Raw genomic sequence first — 17,386 nt, forward strand, 5'->3', positions numbered from 1 at the left:
CAGTTATTACATTGAAAATACATTTATTTGGGGGGTTTGTACGATACTTATTTTTCCTCAGTCACGTACCAAACCTCCAAGGACCCACTGAAGGATATCAGTCGGATCCGCTCGGAATACCAAAGCGTCTGTTTAATATCTACCTTGAAGCATTTGCTCAAACGGCAGGCGTAACAATTCATAAATCTCCTCTCACGTGCTACTTGTCCGGACTGCTGAGCGATGATCATCACTCACCTGTTCCCTCATCAATTCCATCTAAAATGGCTTTCCCTCCCTCAGGGTCGCGCAGTCTTCATGATGCATAACATGTTTATGACAAGTGGCGAACAGAAGTCGACGCAAACATCCCTCTAAATCATCCAGCATATATGTCGTTCTATAAGTGAAGGGAAACATATCTGATTTTGGGTTTTTCAATTTTCTCTCCTGAAACAAATATTATATTTGCTTCTTTTTTTTTTACCTCTGCCATAGTGGTTGAAAAGATGATTTTGATGAAATAATGCATTTTGGTGTTTTGAATTACCGTCTAGATCCATGTATCTTTTGAAGGATTTTGCAGCACATTCTCTTTCCTGTTTCCACTTACTTTTTCTGCCCCCTGCAGGTCCCAAATGCTAAAAAGTAATGAAAATATATGAGACAATGGATGTAGGACGGTAATGTAGGGTGAAACAAATTTGTGGACATATGTTCTCCTTGAGGGATTTTCTAGTTATTGTTGTAATGGTTTTTATTATAAATTTGACTTATCTACATTCCGTTGCTTAAGGTTTAATTACATTAAAAGATACATTTATAATGTATAGTACCAGATCAGAATTTGTCAGTGGCGTGCAACTTCATTGCACAGCCATGAACACCTCAAGTCAAGTTAATCCCTCTGAAATCCAATTGATCCTGAAGAGATCAGACTCAGGGGAGGCAGCGAGGTCTCAGTGGACAGAGCTAAACCTGGCTCGCTGTCAGACCGACACTTGTTGCCGCTCTTCTGTTGCTGTTGTTAGATTATGACCACCAGAGACTCTTTAGATGAACGTTTTCTGAGGCCAGATGAGTCAGAGGAAAATAACACTTGCCATGTAAGTACATCCCACGTTAGATTTATAAAGAAGGGACTTGGGAATAAGTGGTCTCCTTGGTGGACAAAATAATTATAGTAATTATTAAATCAATGCTTATAACTTGCTGTTTCATGGTTGTAGTCTTGGTATTTCCACATGGTGTTACCACTTTAATGTTTACCACTTTTACTGTCGCCATCTAGGAGGTCACTGTATGGACTGTATCCGTACAAGTCCAGCATGATTGGCTTGGAGAACCTGGTCGACCCTTCAGATAACTGGGATATAGTGGAGACGATTGGCAAAGGAACGTATGGCAAAGTGTACCGTGTGATCAACAAGAAGGACGGAAGCCAGGCGGCAGTCAAAGTGCTCGACCCAGTCAATGTTAGTAAATATTTTCCTGTTTCATAATAAAACCCACCTCATCCATACTTATAAACTTGCATTTTAGTTGAAAAAAGATTTAGTTACAAGATTAGAGTCTTTTATTTCAACTTTATATTAATAAGTAAAGTGGGAACCGTGTTTTGTAATTACAGTGTTACAAATAAACCTGTAATGAATTGATCTTTTTGCAAGACAATTATGTGATTTCTAATTACAATGTCATTACAAATGCTCTCAAGTGCTCTCCATGAAGATGTGTGATATAGATAGAAGTTGATTGGTTTTAATCTCATCTTGTCCTTGTTTGTATAAACTTACAATCATATACCTTTTAGCTACAATCAAACATTTTTTTTAGATGTAGTAAATGTTCAACAATTCGTATGCCCCTCAATACATGCATATTGTTGAATACACATATTCAACACTAGTCAACCAAAATATAAACAGAAATCAACTGTCAATTCAAACTATTTTCACCTGTGTTCACAAAACTGAATTCAAACAGTTTTCTGCTGATAATACAATATTAATTTTGATGAAAATGAACACAGAAGACCAGTTTATGCTACTCATTCATATTTTTCCATTATATCCAAATTTGCTTGATCATTGAGATAAAAATACATTTTAAAAAAACAACCACAATTATTACTGCCTAATTTCTGTATTTATTTGTGTTCCTGTAATGCCTGTCTATGCTCTCTGGTAAAGTATTATTATTATTATAATTGTTAAACCTACCACTCTGATGTTTGATAATTCTTATTCTTTTCATGGCTAGAAAAAAAGTCACCTTTCGTTCTCGTCAATATATTTATCTAATACTCCAAAATCTTGTAGTTTTGTGCCCTGAGAGAAAAAAGATTAAACCTTTATCCCTTCACAGCACACAAGCTACTCACACAGAGTAAGTAGCTGCTTCTTTTCTCCCCCATCGTGATGCATTTGTACGTGAACTCCGCCGACATCCATCAATGTCTACACTTTTCATTTATTTTCCCGTCGTGTAGCGTCTGATTCAGGAGGCTGTGACTTCCTTGGCTATGTATTTGTCTGTGTGATCTGGTATCTGTAGACTCGGTGTTGTGTAGGGTAGGCTTGTTCTGGGGCGTTCTTGTGATTGTGTGGACCAAATAACCTGTCAGCGGTGTCGACCATGATGCTGCCCTGATGACCATGAAGATGAAGTTGCCTCCTCCCTCATCCCTTTGCCTGATTAGACCACTGACACGATAACTTAGACATCCAGGAAGAGAAATTCTCTCTCTCTGACTGCCGCTCTTCTTGTCCACCAAGATTTATGTTGAAAGAGAATCAGAGGTTTAGCTCAGTGGTCCACGTTTACAGCCTTCATAACTACTTTTACACAATTCTGACCTGTTTAACATAAACATTTTGGTGTTGCTTTTAGGATGTCGATGAGGAAATTGAAGCAGAGTACAACATCCTAAGGTCCCTGTCCAACCACCCAAATGTGGTGAAGTTTTTTGGGATGTTCTACAAATCAGACAACCTAGCAGGGGGGCAACTGTGGCTGGTGCTTGAGGTAAGCTGTGTTAAATGTCTGAATTATTTGCATGGTTTTTGTTTTGTTTGTAAGCATGAAGTTGTGAATAAATTGCCTTACATAGAACTGATCATAAGAGTTTCGTTTTTTTCCATTCCGATCGGTCATTCACATGTTTGGCTTTCCATGTGGCTGTATCTTTTTAAACTCCTAAAAGAAAAATTAACTTAATGAAGGAGAGCATAGAGTCACATGAATAAAATACATCACATTGCTTGTGACTCTGTTGATGTGTTCTTATTGTTCATTCCATGTTGTATCTACCAAAATGCCTCTCGGGGCGCAGTGGATAAAACTCATGTGGTGCAAGTTTAAATACCGATGAGAAATCCTCTTATTATGTAGTTTTTTTATTCCATGTGTTCCTGTAAGAGCGATGGAATATGATAGTTAAAGCAAAGAGTGGACTGTATGATGAGTCTCATAATGGAAACAGATGCTACTTTTGAGTTTTTTTTAAAGATAGTATAACTGTGTATGTGTGGTCACTGGATTTCACGACAGATTAATGTTTCTGTTTTTCCTCTTCAGCTGTGCAACGGTGGCTCCGTCACAGAACTCATCAAAGGCCTGCTGATGCGAGGCCAGCGACTGCAGGAGCCCGTTATCTCATACATCTTATGCAGCGCCCTCCTGGTAAGAGGCTCCTGTGCACAAGCTTCTAATGCGTGGACATTTATATTTGGTTCAAGTTTGTGTCTCATTTCCTATCGACATGGAATCAAATGCATTACATTGATAATTAAAAACAACTACGTCTTATTATAAGTCATCAAGTCTTGTTTTTACTTCTACAGGGTCTCCAGCATTTGCACAACAACCAGATTATCCACCGTGACGTGAAAGGCAACAACATCCTCCTGACCACCGATGGAGGAGTCAAACTTGTGGATTTTGGTAATTATTTTTCTTTATTTTCAGGAAAATAATTAGTCAGTGTTTAACAGAGAGCGGAAACAAATAAAATGAAGATATTTTGAGCCACCAAGAATAAATAATTGTATTGCAAATAAGCTCATTTTTACTGTTATGGACAGCTTTGTAAAATTTTGTTGGGCCCACAACTCAGACGGCCATTAAACAACAAAAGTGTTATTGATTATATATGATCTAGAAAAATATAAACCCAAAGATTAAAAATAATTTATGACAAGGTTATTGATTTCCTGTCAAATGTTTCTATATTTTACAGTTTCAATTTGAATTCAAAGGGTCCTATAAATACAGGCAAAAGGCCAAATGTGGCCCCCAGAACCAAACTGTCCAGTTCTGTGCCTAAGCATGTTCATAGACCGCCTTGTAAAAAAGCTGAGACTAATGGTGTCATGTGTAGGATTCTAGCATTAACACAACCCATTCAATACAGTACATTCCCAGTTACTACTTAACATTTGACTAGAAATAAAACATTGATTGTTACAAAGTGATGTATTTATGACTGTGTTGAGGTCATCCTTGAAAGACTTTAGAAAGGGGTATTTTGTGATTATATCCAAACCAAATAGATGAACTAGTAAGGAATGTTTGATGTTAATCAGGGTAGTGTTTGTTCACAACTGGAAATGATAATTTACAACTGTCGTACTATTTACAGTGATATTAAGTAGTAGCGGCGAATGTGTTCCAAACATTATCTGTGTATTTGCCAGCAGCAGTTAACTCTGCTGTGGAGGTGGAGGCGAATAAATCCGGATGGAGCGTACAATCTGCTCGCCTCCTCTAGAGAACATCTTTTTATTTCATGGACCGCAGCTCTGACCCGAGGCTGTTATTTCTCCTTTGTATTGCATTGTTTGATCCTTTGCTATAGCAGCCTCTCTCTTAATATGCAAACGACTTGAAGTCCCCCCCTGGGCAAGTTTACGTCCTCCATGTCATGGAGATGAAGTGGACTCATGCTGATAAAAATCTGTCCCACATAATTTGAAATGATTATGGGCTATTATTATTATGACACGAAAGCCTTCCAGACTCAACTGTGAGCCAGGATTTATGGGTTTATTCAATTTTCAAGATGATTTAACAGAAAAACAAATCGATAATAATTGAACTGATTATTGTTTTATAACGTGACTCCCAGGTGTCTCGGCTCAGCTCACCACCGCACGGTTGCGAAGAAATACTTCAGTGGGGACGCCGTTCTGGATGGCGCCAGAGGTCAGAGTTGACGCCTCAGTTAACACACACACACACACGTGTTCCTTTGTAACAACACACTAGCGGCATGTTCCATTGTCTAAAGAGACGTTCGCGTGGAGCAAAATCAGACGTGAGTGATACAAAGCAGCAGCAGGTTCATTGTGTATTCTACTCCACGCCTCCAGCTCCTGAGGTGGCCTCAAGGTTAATAGCTGGGAGTCACTGGCCCCCAGCTTGTCTTTGCCTGAAATGAGGTGCAGTGATTGGACTGTTACAAGGAGACCCCAGGGGCAATTAGAATAAACTCAGCTGTGTAATGTAGTGTCAATTACAATTATTGACTGTGGCAACGAGCGGCTCCATTCTAGAGCGGACTGAACTGGCGCCGCGATAAAAACACTGACACACTCGATTTACCAGAGTGTTTAAATTCATCATATGCAATCAGATGTGAATGAAGTATTATATAAGCTAAGATTCTTATTAAATCTGTGATGTGATGATGCTCAAGGCTGTCTATTTAATACCTCTAAAATCTATAGGAACTGTTGATATTGAGAGTAGTAGGAATCCATTGTTACGGAGTACCATCAGGATCTACAAACCTTTTGAAGGAGTCGACATTCTTTGTGGAGTCTGATTCAGCTTTATGCTTATGGGAGTGACTATAAACCTGTTGCCCCCTGCTATCAAAGTGAGCTAAACCAAATATATATTTCGGATGCTAAAACAGAATCAGTTCTAATGCATGTAGTGCATTTCATTTAAATAATTTGAAAATAATGAATATGCTTAAAAGTCTAAAAATAGTCACAATAATCGAATGTCTAAATTTGTTCCATCAGGTCATTGCCTGTGAGCAGCAGTACGACTACTCCTACGACGCCCGCTGCGATGTGTGGTCGCTGGGCATCACAGCCATCGAGCTGGCAGATGGAGACCCCCCTCTCTCTGAGATGCATCCAGTGAAAGCCCTGTTTAAGATCCCACGGTGAGTCCACTAGAGGGCGCTCCTTACCCACGGCTGCAGGCAGCCTCTCGTTACAAAGACACTCCACTTAAAGCTTTCCCTTAAAATGACCATCCATCCAAAAAAGGCCACTCGTTTCTTAGATTTAAGTAGCCCTAATATAAAAAATGTTTATTCAAAAACAAAAAAAAAGTATTTGTATAGTTTTTAAATGTTTAGACAATAGACAAACGTTATATTTCATTCTATGTAGGTTTTCTCAGCAGTTAAAGTGAGTCTACTCTCGGTTGACCTTTTCTTATCACCACCATCACACAATTACTCCCCAGTTAGGGGGAGATATGCCCTTCTGATTGTAATTTGCTCCGGTGATTAGCAGCATTCTCATTGAGATGAGGCTGTCACCTCCTCCCCACCACAATGTTATCTCCTCCCCATAAAGAGCTCGCCCGCCTTAGCAGGAATTATGGGATGCGATGCAGCATTTCATCAGCAGCTGGTTCAAGTTGAAAGTGAAATATTAACAGGATAATTTGCTATGATTGATCTAAACAATTAGCCGTTCTTCTTTTTCTTTTTTTTTTTAAGAATCAATCACCACTTTGACTTTGAGTATCACAAACATCATTCGCTGATGTTTTTTAAACTCAAACCAAAATAGGTGTTTTGCCCTTTCGAGAGGAAATGGGAGCAAAATCTGAAGAATCAATCACAGGAAATGTGTTGAACCATGAAATGATTCTGTTAACATGTCATTTTTCTCAAATATATTTTCCTATCACTGGAAGACGGGCGCAGGCAAGGTGATATAAATGATGACTCCCGCATGAATTACTTTCTAAATGTGCCTCACCTCTGAGTCTTAAGTAGCGTCGAGAGTGATTCATGACAAGAGGACAGGATTTATCTTTGCTCTGTTGATGATTATAAACTTTAAGATTTTTTCGGTTCAGGTTGATATGTCTTGATTGATTGAACCGGTGTCCATGTCAGTTCCTCAAGTGTTGTCCTTGGCTGTAACTGGAATCCATAAAGGTGCTGAAAGATCTTTCATCCATCTGATATTTAACATTTGCACACGTTGATGCGTTTCCTGTCATAGAGTTAATCTCCTGTGTGGTATTGTTGGACTCTTTAGATTGAAACTGTAAACATCTCCTCCATCTTTTATCTCCTTCAGTTAATATAAGCAATAGCATGCGCTACACATTGAATTTTACAGATTAGGTTAGGTTGTTGGGGGCAGCAGTGGAGTTTAAGAGGCCCAGAATTTATTCTCCTCCAGGCTAACAACAAGGCCATTACTACTGTGAGAGGCTGTCATATTAAAGACAGCAGGAAAGTTAAAGAAGCAGCTTTAATTAAGTGGATATAATATTTTCTCCATATTGATTAGACATAGTGAAGATGACGATGCATACAAGTATAAAGAGTCTCCAAAATAAAATATTTTCTTCTGCCTACTCATTTTCAAGTGAAGTGAGTGAATTTGATTCTTATCATCTAATTCATTTTATTTTTAATTTCATGTATTTTAGATTGTTCCTTACTGTACTCAAGTTTGTAAGTTATTCTTTTGGATTCATGAATTTTCCTTGTTTCGTTTTCAATTGTTGCTTAAACAAACCAATTTATGGGGTGATTATACATGATTAACATTTTAAAAACAACAGTTCATAAGTACATTTTATTTTTTTAAATACCTTAACATGTATATCATGTGTCTACATGTATATTCTTTAATAATTTAAAACACCTGATGTAAGGACTGAGTGAAGAAGGAAAGAGAAACATAAAGCAGGAAAGAAAACATGTTTCTCACTACTATCCAGAAACCCTGGACAATTCTACTTGATCAGTTTTTATACTTTCACAAGTAATATGTGGTCCTTGAGTCACTCTTTACCCAGGTTTGTATGTCTAGGATGAGTTACCTGAAGCATGTCACTTTGGAGGTGCCCTAAATAAAATGTTTGCTTTTATGGCATCATTGGAAAATGTCAAAGTTCAGCATAGACATGTCTTTCCTTCAGTTCTGATTTATGTGACAAATAAATGATAAATAACATCTCTCTTTGTATCAGTTTGTTGATTTTTGTATTGTACAAACACTACCTTCTCTGTGGATGTTAAAATAGTAAAACACTTTTGAATCAATCTGCCTTCCAGCTTTTCAGTCACAGGAGAGTTGTAGAAATAATGCTGATCTGGGAGCAGCGTGCACTCTGCTGCAGTTTACACAAATTGCTCAGTGTTTCTTCAAAAACAAGTCATCACTCAGAGTAACTCATGCCTGCACGCTCATCAGGGTGAAACTACACAACTCTGCAGTGGTGAAGTTGCAGATTTTTTATGTATAAAGCCACTGATGGGATGTTGAGGGGAAGGTGGTGATAAACACATGGAGCTGTTCACTGTGGCCCTGCAGTCAGGCTGATGGATGAGGCAAAATTTTAAATGAGTCGCCCATTCCCTAAATAAGACTTTATTTTAGGTCACCATAGTTGTTCCGTGCTGACTGTGTTAAAAGGCTTTCTGCTTTAGGAAACCAGTGTCCTCTACTTAACTGGACAGGACGCATAAAGGGTGTTTCAAGAGCTTTATTTCCTTAGATTTCCTTTATTTCCCTAGACAGTAAAAAATGCATATTGAATTTTAATATAGTTGTGCTTTTGTATTTTGTATTGTATTTATATTATTATCTATTGCTGTTATTTTGTCGGGTTAATTATTAATTTTTTAAAACTTATTTATTATGTTTTAATATTTATATGATGATCTTTCTCTTCCTCTTATTGTGGTTTCATTCTCTGGGTTTGTTTATTATAATCTTTTTTAAAAAAAATTATGTTTTGTATTAATATAATCATTTCTCTATTTTATATTTTATATAATCTTGTATTGTTTGTATGTTCTGTTAATTTATTGTATGATTATAATGTTTTTTGTTGATGTTTTTGGCATTTTCTGTTGGATGTATGGGTTTGAATATTAATATTATTTGGATTTTCTTTTACTTAACTTATTTTAAGTATAAATATAATTTTGTATCTCAATTATTTTTTATGAAGATCATGACATCTTATATAATCTTATGTTGTTGTTGTTTTTTTTTTTAACTTTTCTGTTATTTTAAAATATTATAAGAAATATTGATAACAGGGGAAGGACTTTAGTGATGTTCTCTAGAACTTTCATTTGGATCCACAAATCAAAGTTTTCTGCTCCCTGTGGTTTAGAACATGCTGGTGTGTTGTATTTCTCAGATGTAAATGCACTTAATAATAACTTGTGTTGACTTAAAAAGAAGTGTTGCTCTTAATGTGTAGTCCTGTCATCCAACAAATTTCCAGTTGAATAATCATCTTACTGAAAAAGTATCCGTCCTTGTCAGAGGTAAAAAGTGAGGCCTGGTTGGGAATTATGTATGCACTATTGCAGCGTTTGAATATTCTCTCGGGCCTGATTTTTGTCTCCCTTCATGGCTTAGTTCAAGCCGTCAAGTGCTGCTGACACCTCGCTGATTTTGCCTCAATCCACGCGAAGTGAACGTCTGTCAGAACACGCTCTGCCTGGACCTGTATTTGAATAAGCCATTTGTGTTTACAATGTGAGCCTGCACCCTCACAAACAGTGAAAGAGAAATCCCAGCACAATGAGAGTATTTGACAGCGTTATCAGCACTGTGCTTCTATATTGACTGTGTAACGGAGCAGCAGTTATGGTGCAACATCAAGGCGAGAACGTGTCTCCAGGCTCATATTAGAGGTTGCATTGAAGCTCTCACTTACTGGCTTTGATCTGCACTTTGGAAATATTGCCTGCCTGAATCCTTATCACACACTCTGCTAACTTGCTGCTGCAGAAAATGACAGATTTGATACCCCTACATCTTTTCCCTCCTTAAAGAGTGAGGGAAAATATGTAGCCTCCGCTACTTCACATTCAAATTAATGCAAATTCTGTTAAGACGCCCTCTTAAAATCCTTCTTGTCAATCGGCTGTCTGTGTAGGACAAAACATTAAAGCTAATTATGAGTTAAATTGATGTCTCAGTTAGGGTGCTGGCAGTGATGAAGGTCTCTTGCTTTCTGATCGATCGCCTCCGATATTCGTCCAGTCTAGACTCCACTTGTCACACAGGCCAGCCTTCTGTCGGTGAACGGCGTTGGCTGTTATGGATGGCCTCTGTAAATGCTGCTGACAGACCCATAACTAGCTCCCACAACTTTCAGCTCCTGGCAGCAGACGCTTGCTGCCAGACAAGTGGATGTCATTTGTCACCCATCTACAGTCCAGTACTCAGAGCAGCTCTGAGACTCATTCCTCAGCTGAGTTCTAAAAAAAGCCACTGGTCATAGATTGTAGTGACCTGACCTTGCTGTTCATGTTTTTCAGAAATCCTTCTCCTACGTTACGAAATCTAGAACAATGGTGCAGAAGTTTCATCCATTTCATCGGCCAGTAAGTATTTTCCCAGACATCTCCGTCATCTTAGATTCGTTCTTTGCTGTAAAATCTCTAGCAACAGATTGCTTTTTTTGAGTTTTCTGAATTGAATCAGATTACACTAATTTTTAGCAAATAACTCAAGATAAATAAACCAAATTCGGCCCAAGACTGACTATTTTGAGGCCAACCAAAACTTATGTTTAAGTAGGTGGTTTACACATTTTTTTGTATGAAAGCTCAGCGAACAAGAGGTTACAAGAGCAGAGTCCATAATGACACAATAACAGCTTTACTCCCCCTGCAGCCATCTGTGATCACGTCCCGCTTTGTTTATACAACAAGTCCCTTGGAGGTGGAGACTTCCGGGATTCTTGACATGCGGTTACAAACCTTGATGCTTGACCAATCACAGCAGAGTGGTTTAAGAATTAATATTCATCTTTAAGTGTTTTCAGTGAGGACATTTTTAATGTAAATACTTCAATTAAAAGACAGTTTTCTACAAACAGACACATATGATGAGTAGAGGCGCGTTTCACATCTAATCTAATATTTTTCATTTGAAATAAGACTTAAATACTTCCGTTGGTGCTTCTACGGTGCCAACCAATTGGATAATAGTTAAACTCTAAATACAACTTATTTCTTGAAGGAATTTTTTTAATAGTTTCTTAATTGTATCTGTCAATAGTTATTTTATATTATTTCATAATAATGTTTAATAATATATATTCACCTGTTTATTCACGAATCAATATAAAATCCATTCCTGGGAAGTGCTGTTTGCCTTTTGCTCAGATCAAACCTGATGAGACGCCAAACTGGCACGAATAAATGAAAATGGATGATGCTCATCAATAAATAAGGAGTGCAATTTTCATGGTACCTTTTAACACTTGGAATGACGGTCACTAACCAACATGTCTGTAAACACAGAGGCAGCCGGATATTTACAATCGTTATCAACACTTTCATCTGGGGATTGTTTTTCATCTGCGTAAATCTGCCATCAAGGAAGAAACACATTCACAGAGTTATCCGTTTTATCTCTGGCTGCGATGTCTTATCACCTTCTCCAGTGTGCACCCCTAATAATGTCAGAGGTGGCTGGTAATGGATGTCCAGAATATATAACCTTAATATCCCCACTGAGGTGTGTGTGTGTCCGTGGCAATGAGATCATAAAATTATAATAGTTTTGTGATGATTGTTATAGGGTCAGCTGGTTTAATAGGAGTCTGTGTAAGAGAAAAACAGATGCCAAATCAATGATGTCACACATAGTCGATTGATTATTACCAAAATAGCTACACTGTATCTCACAGTATCGTCTTGGTCAAAACCAACATGAATCTCTGGTAAGAAACCAGTTCAACACAGAGAGGATGGACATTGTTATCTACCTTTGCAGGTTATTTGTAAAGCATTCACTTTAATACATTTGTGTGTGTGTGTTCAGAAAGTAAGGTGGTATGCTGGCTGTTTTTCTGGGTAATAAATCCATTACTAGTGTCTACACTTGTGTATCCACAGAGCTGAATCCTGTGACAAAGTGGCCTCAGAGTCTCAGCAGCAGTGCTTTGCTAATAGCAACAACCTCTGCTTAATGTTGTGACGCTAATGAATTCATGGAATTAACTTTGCGAGCTGAACAAACTGATAAAGGAAACCAAATTTGCGTGTAGATTAGGTGAAAGGAATTAGATTGCTGTTTTTTCTGTCGGCGTCTGTCTTCTGCCTGCACTTGTAGAAGTACTTATACACAAGTACAAATAAATTTAAGTCTTGCTTAAGCCGAGTGTGGAAGAGAAACATGCTCTGATTTGTAGCAATATTAATGACTGCGGAATGAAATTGTAGAATAAGAACGATGAACTGGATCACATACTCCTTCCACTTGCGATTGATTAACCCTTTATTATTGATCCAAATGTCACCAAAACAATTCCATATGCTTTTAAAATGAAAGAATCTCCTTGAAGATTTTTTTTCTATCTAGAAAATGTAAACATCATCTGGAGGCTCCAGCGAAGAGTTCACAGAAATGGAGAAGCACTAGGATAGAGCAGCGCTACAGCATGAGACTTGCTAGTTGAAAATGTAGTTTGATAAGGAGTATTGAAGTGATTTTATTTTAGTTAGCATTCTTAGATGGTTCTTTAACAAGGGGGTGTCTTATTCACCATGCATCAAAATAATATATGTTTTAATATCAGTTCAGCCTTTGTTATTGTAAGCATGAAATATAGTATAAAGCTTCCTTTTTTCATCTCAGTTTGCTTGTTGTGTAATTTTAGATTTTTTTAGGGTATTTTAAAGTTGCATTTTATTTTTCAATTTAGAATAACTGAACAGTTCAAAAAGTTACTGCCAGATATTTTAAAAGAGTACGTTGACTTGACGACCAAAGTGATTATTCATAGCTATTTAAAAGAAAGAAATATTATCCATAAAATCAAAATAAACCATGTATAGGTAAGGTTAAACATATTTTAGTACTTATGCATTTCTAAAAGTGCATTTATGTAGATAAACGTGTGAAGGTTAAGGAAGATTATATTAGAAAATGAGCTTTTATTAATCATTTTAGTTCCTCCTCTTAAGATACATTTGAGGCAGCTAACATCTGATGTGGCGAGAAAATAAATCAACAATAGGAGCAGTGTGTGTGATAAGAGAGCCGATGCCCACACCCTTCAATGGGACCAGAGTGATAGTGAATGTTTGAAACCGGGTCCAAGGTGATGGTGACGCAGACAGAATTGCAAGGAGCCAGTTGGACGTCTCAACAAGTCTGATCTTACTAATGTTAAGGTTAATACCTTGTTACTTCTTTAAACACACCCTCGGAAGATCAGATTAAAGGTTAAAATACTTGTGAGTGATGTGTTGATTCTGTCTGCAGGTGTCTGATCAAGGATTTTGAGGCCCGTCCGTCAGTGACACACCTCCTCGAGCATCCTTTTATCAAGCAGGCTCATGGCAAAGACGTGTCACTTCGACAGCAGCTAGCAGCATTAGTGCAGGAACAGCAAGATCTGGGCTGTGCCACCAGAACCAAGTGAGTCAAGTTTTATCTATACACTTAAATGCTGGTTATGCTCCGTCGTAATACTCTAGATGTCCAGACGGGGGCAGGCTCTCATCTTCTTTTAGAATCATGCGCTGAAGTGATGATGAGCCCAGTGATGGACAGAAAAAGATCCCAAAGTAGGACTACTGTGACTAACCGAGACATGTGAATGTGCTGACTAACCTGTCAGGATTGATAGTTGTTGTGTTGTGGTTTGTAAACGACATTACTTCATCAATCTGTCCTTTTAAGTAAAGAGAAGTTACCAAATGCTTGCTTTGAACTTAACATATGCATTTAAATAGAACATAGCCCAGTTTTAGTTTCACAGGAGTTTATTAAACCCGCCCTTGACTGAGAGTCTCGCAGCTCTGTCGGCTCTGTTTACTCCCGAGAGAGACCACAGAGTCGCTGCCTGAGCCTGATCCTGAATTCCTGTCCACAGTGAAAGTGGATAATGGGATTAGGAGCTTGTAGGGCGAGAACTGGGTTCGCCTGGTTTAGTCTCTCATGCCACTGATCAGCTCACAATGACTCCCGATAAGAATAAAGACGCGGAGGAGTTAAAAGTAGCTGCTGTAGGTGAACCAGTGTGTTCAGATCAAAGCTGCGAGAGGTGAAGGTGGAAGCTCTTGGGTTCTTATTTTCTCCAAACTACATTCAGAATTAAACATGAATATAAAGACAAGAGATGAAGCTTCTCAACCTGAAGCATGAATTCTAAATTGTTTTTATGATTTTTATCATTGATCATCAGGATATTTATACTTGAAGTGAAGATGCCACAGTACAGTTTGTTCTTACTATGCCAAAACCCCCTGAACAGATCACCACTCCATCACTGGAGACGGACACTCACACCTACGGAAAAACTTCTGGGTGTTCTTAGGAGGCAAACCAGAGTGTCTTCATTGAACCCACTCAAACACAACTTGACTAACAACGGACACATTTCTAAATTGTATTATTACCTAAAAAAAAAATTCCGAAATATAAGAAGTTAGACCTTGCTTAGACAGTTTTGGATTCTGCAAATTAAACCAGCAGGGGAGCTGTCCATGAACCAAAAAGGAAGATTGTGGACTGCTAGATAGTGAGATGCCAGTTCACCTCTTGGGCATTGTAGAGGTGCCCTTGAGCAAAGCACTGTAGTCCAAGTTGCTCGAGAAGTACATCCTTTCGCTAACACACAGTAGTGGAACTAATTTGATTTTGGATGCATCGATTAAAAAAATTCTGTGTTGTGTTTGAGTAGAGTTTGGTGACACAAAATAAGATATTCTTTTTGTCTATTTTGTGTTTTTATACTTATGCAAATGTATTTTACTAAAGCTTTTTAAATATTTTTAGCCCTACTTAATACAACGCAATATCTTCCAGTAAACTAAAAGGTTATTTATGACTTCCCGTTGAACTTGTTGGATAAAGTGACACTGAAATAGCTGTTTATATTATTCTAATAGTAACAGTAACATTTGCGGTAGAATCATTTTTTCAAGTGTTTGAAATAAGCTTTTAATTTCACCTAAAAATTTATATCATTGTCTGAAAGATTTTCGCAGCTACATAAGCTCACACAACATCACAACACAAATATTGCTCCATTATTTGTGATTTGTTTTTTAGCTACTGAAGAACTATGTTGTGCATTTTATTTGAGCTTTAATCAATGTTGTTAATGAAACCCCAGGAACTACCTTGTCTTGACAACTTTGAAGTGATGGCTCGGGTTGGGCATGTGGATGTAGTGACCTTTGAATATATTATTGTTTAAGTAAACAGAGATTTTTGATGTCAGCAATGATAAGGAAACTTTAAAAAACAATAACTTGAAAATAAAGTTTAGTTAAAATGCAGGTCGATGTTGATAGGAGGCAGCGTGTTAGCTAGCAAAGGACAAACAGATAGTTATACAAGGTTAGGCATCCAAGAATTAAAACAATATCACAATGATACTTAAAATTGGCTTCTTGTGTGATCAAGTTCTAGCTAAACTTCTCCTTCTACAACTGTGTGATCAATAAAGCCAGTCGTCTGATTCCCTTCACTAAGATTAAGGTAGAGTTAGTTTAAACAGCTTAATCTCTCTTCTTTTATTAAGCTAATGTTTGCACACCCACAAAGAGTCCCCAGATATTTTCAGGGTGTTATTAAGCAACTGACCTCTGACCTATGTAGTTCAATGATGAGCAATAGGTCACAACAAAGATGAAGTGCAATCACAGTGCCGATAAAGGGAAACTTGTCTCTGGGGATGGATTCCCACAAAAGCTGGAAGAGCAGTCAAACCAGCGCGGCATCATTTGAGGTCACTCAAGATTTTCTTTGGCATGATCGTGTGCTTCGCTTCACACAGGCACGAAAGGATCAATACTCGTAAAACCCTCATAATAGAGAGCTGTCCCGATGACGACCTGGTCAACCTGGAGTATTTGGATGAGGTAGGATTTCATTTCTTCATCTCCGCGTTGATGAGTCGGATCAAGCTTTTTTTTCTTTCTTCTTTGAAGACGACGATTATTGGCTACCTGCAGAAAAGGTACGATGAGTTGCAGGTGTACACGTATGTGGGCGACATCCTCATCGCTCTCAATCCTTTCCAGAATCTCAGCATCTACTCTCCCAAGGTTTGCCTGCACCGCCCACACACATGTTCAGTGTTTGCAATCATGTGGAGCAACACGGCATTTGCTCTGGAAGTCATCACTTCATTTTTATAGAAAACATGAGATGCTCACATATGAAATAACTTTTGTTTCTGCCTTGAACATTTCAAACCAAGCATTGACTATAAACATAGAAATAAAAAAGGTTTTAAAACACACCAATGAAAATGATACAGAGATAAAAAACCCAATATGTTTTTTGTATCCCTTGTGTTGTTTCTGGGTCAAGGTGAACACTACATCACTGCATATTTATTTCTGGAAGCCAGGGAGGTAAATTACCTTGACACAAATAAAACGCAAGGGTTAAGAACGGAAGGGATACAGCAATATCTTCTAGGTTTCATTTGACTTCTGAGACTAAACTTTAATTTTATTGAACTACAAATGTTATATATACTGTAAAGTCTGTCAATTAACCTTACACTGAACAATTAACTAATAAGTTCTTTATATTTCAGTTTTCTAAACTGTACCATGGCTTGAAGCGAGCTGACAACCCTCCTCACATCTTTGCAACGGCTGATGCCGCTTATCAAGGAATGATGACGTTCTGCAAAGATCAGGTAACTCTCACATCATTTACTCTTTCAGTTCAGCAGTTACAAACAGGCTGCCTGTTTTATTTTTTCCAAAAGAAGTTACATTTTTAAATATGAATACAAGTTATTGACGATGTAGTAACAGTTGAAATGGATAAAAAAACAAAAATATGCACACAAAGAATAAAAGTGTGATAATGAATTTAAACTATTTGACATGTTTACAATAACAAAGTTTCAATTCTGGTGTCTGGGTGTTTTCAGCTGCTGTTGCAGGACATGAAACATTTGTTAAATACAATTATATTTTATTATGGTTTTGAACGAGACTCATGAAGCATATCAATGAATACCTCATATACATCACTCACCACTGATCTCGTCTCACTTTCTCCAAGTGAACACAGGACAAGAACACACAGCAACCTGCCTGTCTTAATGGATAAGCAGTTTACACATCATTGGTAATGTCTCGCTGTCAGAAACCAGAAACATATTTGTATCACAATGATGTATC

At 37.7% G+C, this 17,386-nt stretch overlaps 1 protein-coding gene across 4 annotated transcripts in view; it reads left to right on the top strand.

The window, feature by feature from the left end:
• The window catches only part of myo3b (myosin IIIB), a 72,632-nt gene that overhangs the window by 3,399 nt on the left and 51,847 nt on the right, over window positions 1-17,386 (top strand). For 3 of the 4 annotated variants that reach the window (XM_087803643.1, XM_087803642.1, XM_087803644.1), the window contains 11 exons: window positions 1,271-1,454; window positions 2,872-3,006; window positions 3,559-3,663; window positions 3,825-3,924; window positions 5,108-5,184; window positions 6,012-6,157; window positions 10,535-10,600; window positions 13,494-13,649; window positions 16,018-16,102; window positions 16,172-16,288; window positions 16,789-16,893. In XM_087803643.1, the coding sequence (XP_087659769.1) occupies window positions 1,271-1,454; window positions 2,872-3,006; window positions 3,559-3,663; window positions 3,825-3,924; window positions 5,108-5,184; window positions 6,012-6,157; window positions 10,535-10,600; window positions 13,494-13,649; window positions 16,018-16,102; window positions 16,172-16,288; window positions 16,789-16,893 (1,276 nt within the window). Of the gene's footprint in view, window positions 1-1,270; window positions 1,455-2,286; window positions 2,368-2,871; window positions 3,007-3,558; window positions 3,664-3,824; window positions 3,925-5,107; window positions 5,185-6,011; window positions 6,158-10,534; window positions 10,601-13,493; window positions 13,650-16,017; window positions 16,103-16,171; window positions 16,289-16,788; window positions 16,894-17,386 lie in introns of those variants that run through there. The other variant, XM_087803645.1, reaches the window with a different exon arrangement.

The sequence above is a fragment of the Callionymus lyra genome, chromosome 12 (assembly GCF_982586985.1).
Source record: "Callionymus lyra chromosome 12, fCalLyr1.hap1.1, whole genome shotgun sequence".
Taxonomy (NCBI): Eukaryota; Metazoa; Chordata; class Actinopteri; order Syngnathiformes; family Callionymidae; genus Callionymus; species Callionymus lyra.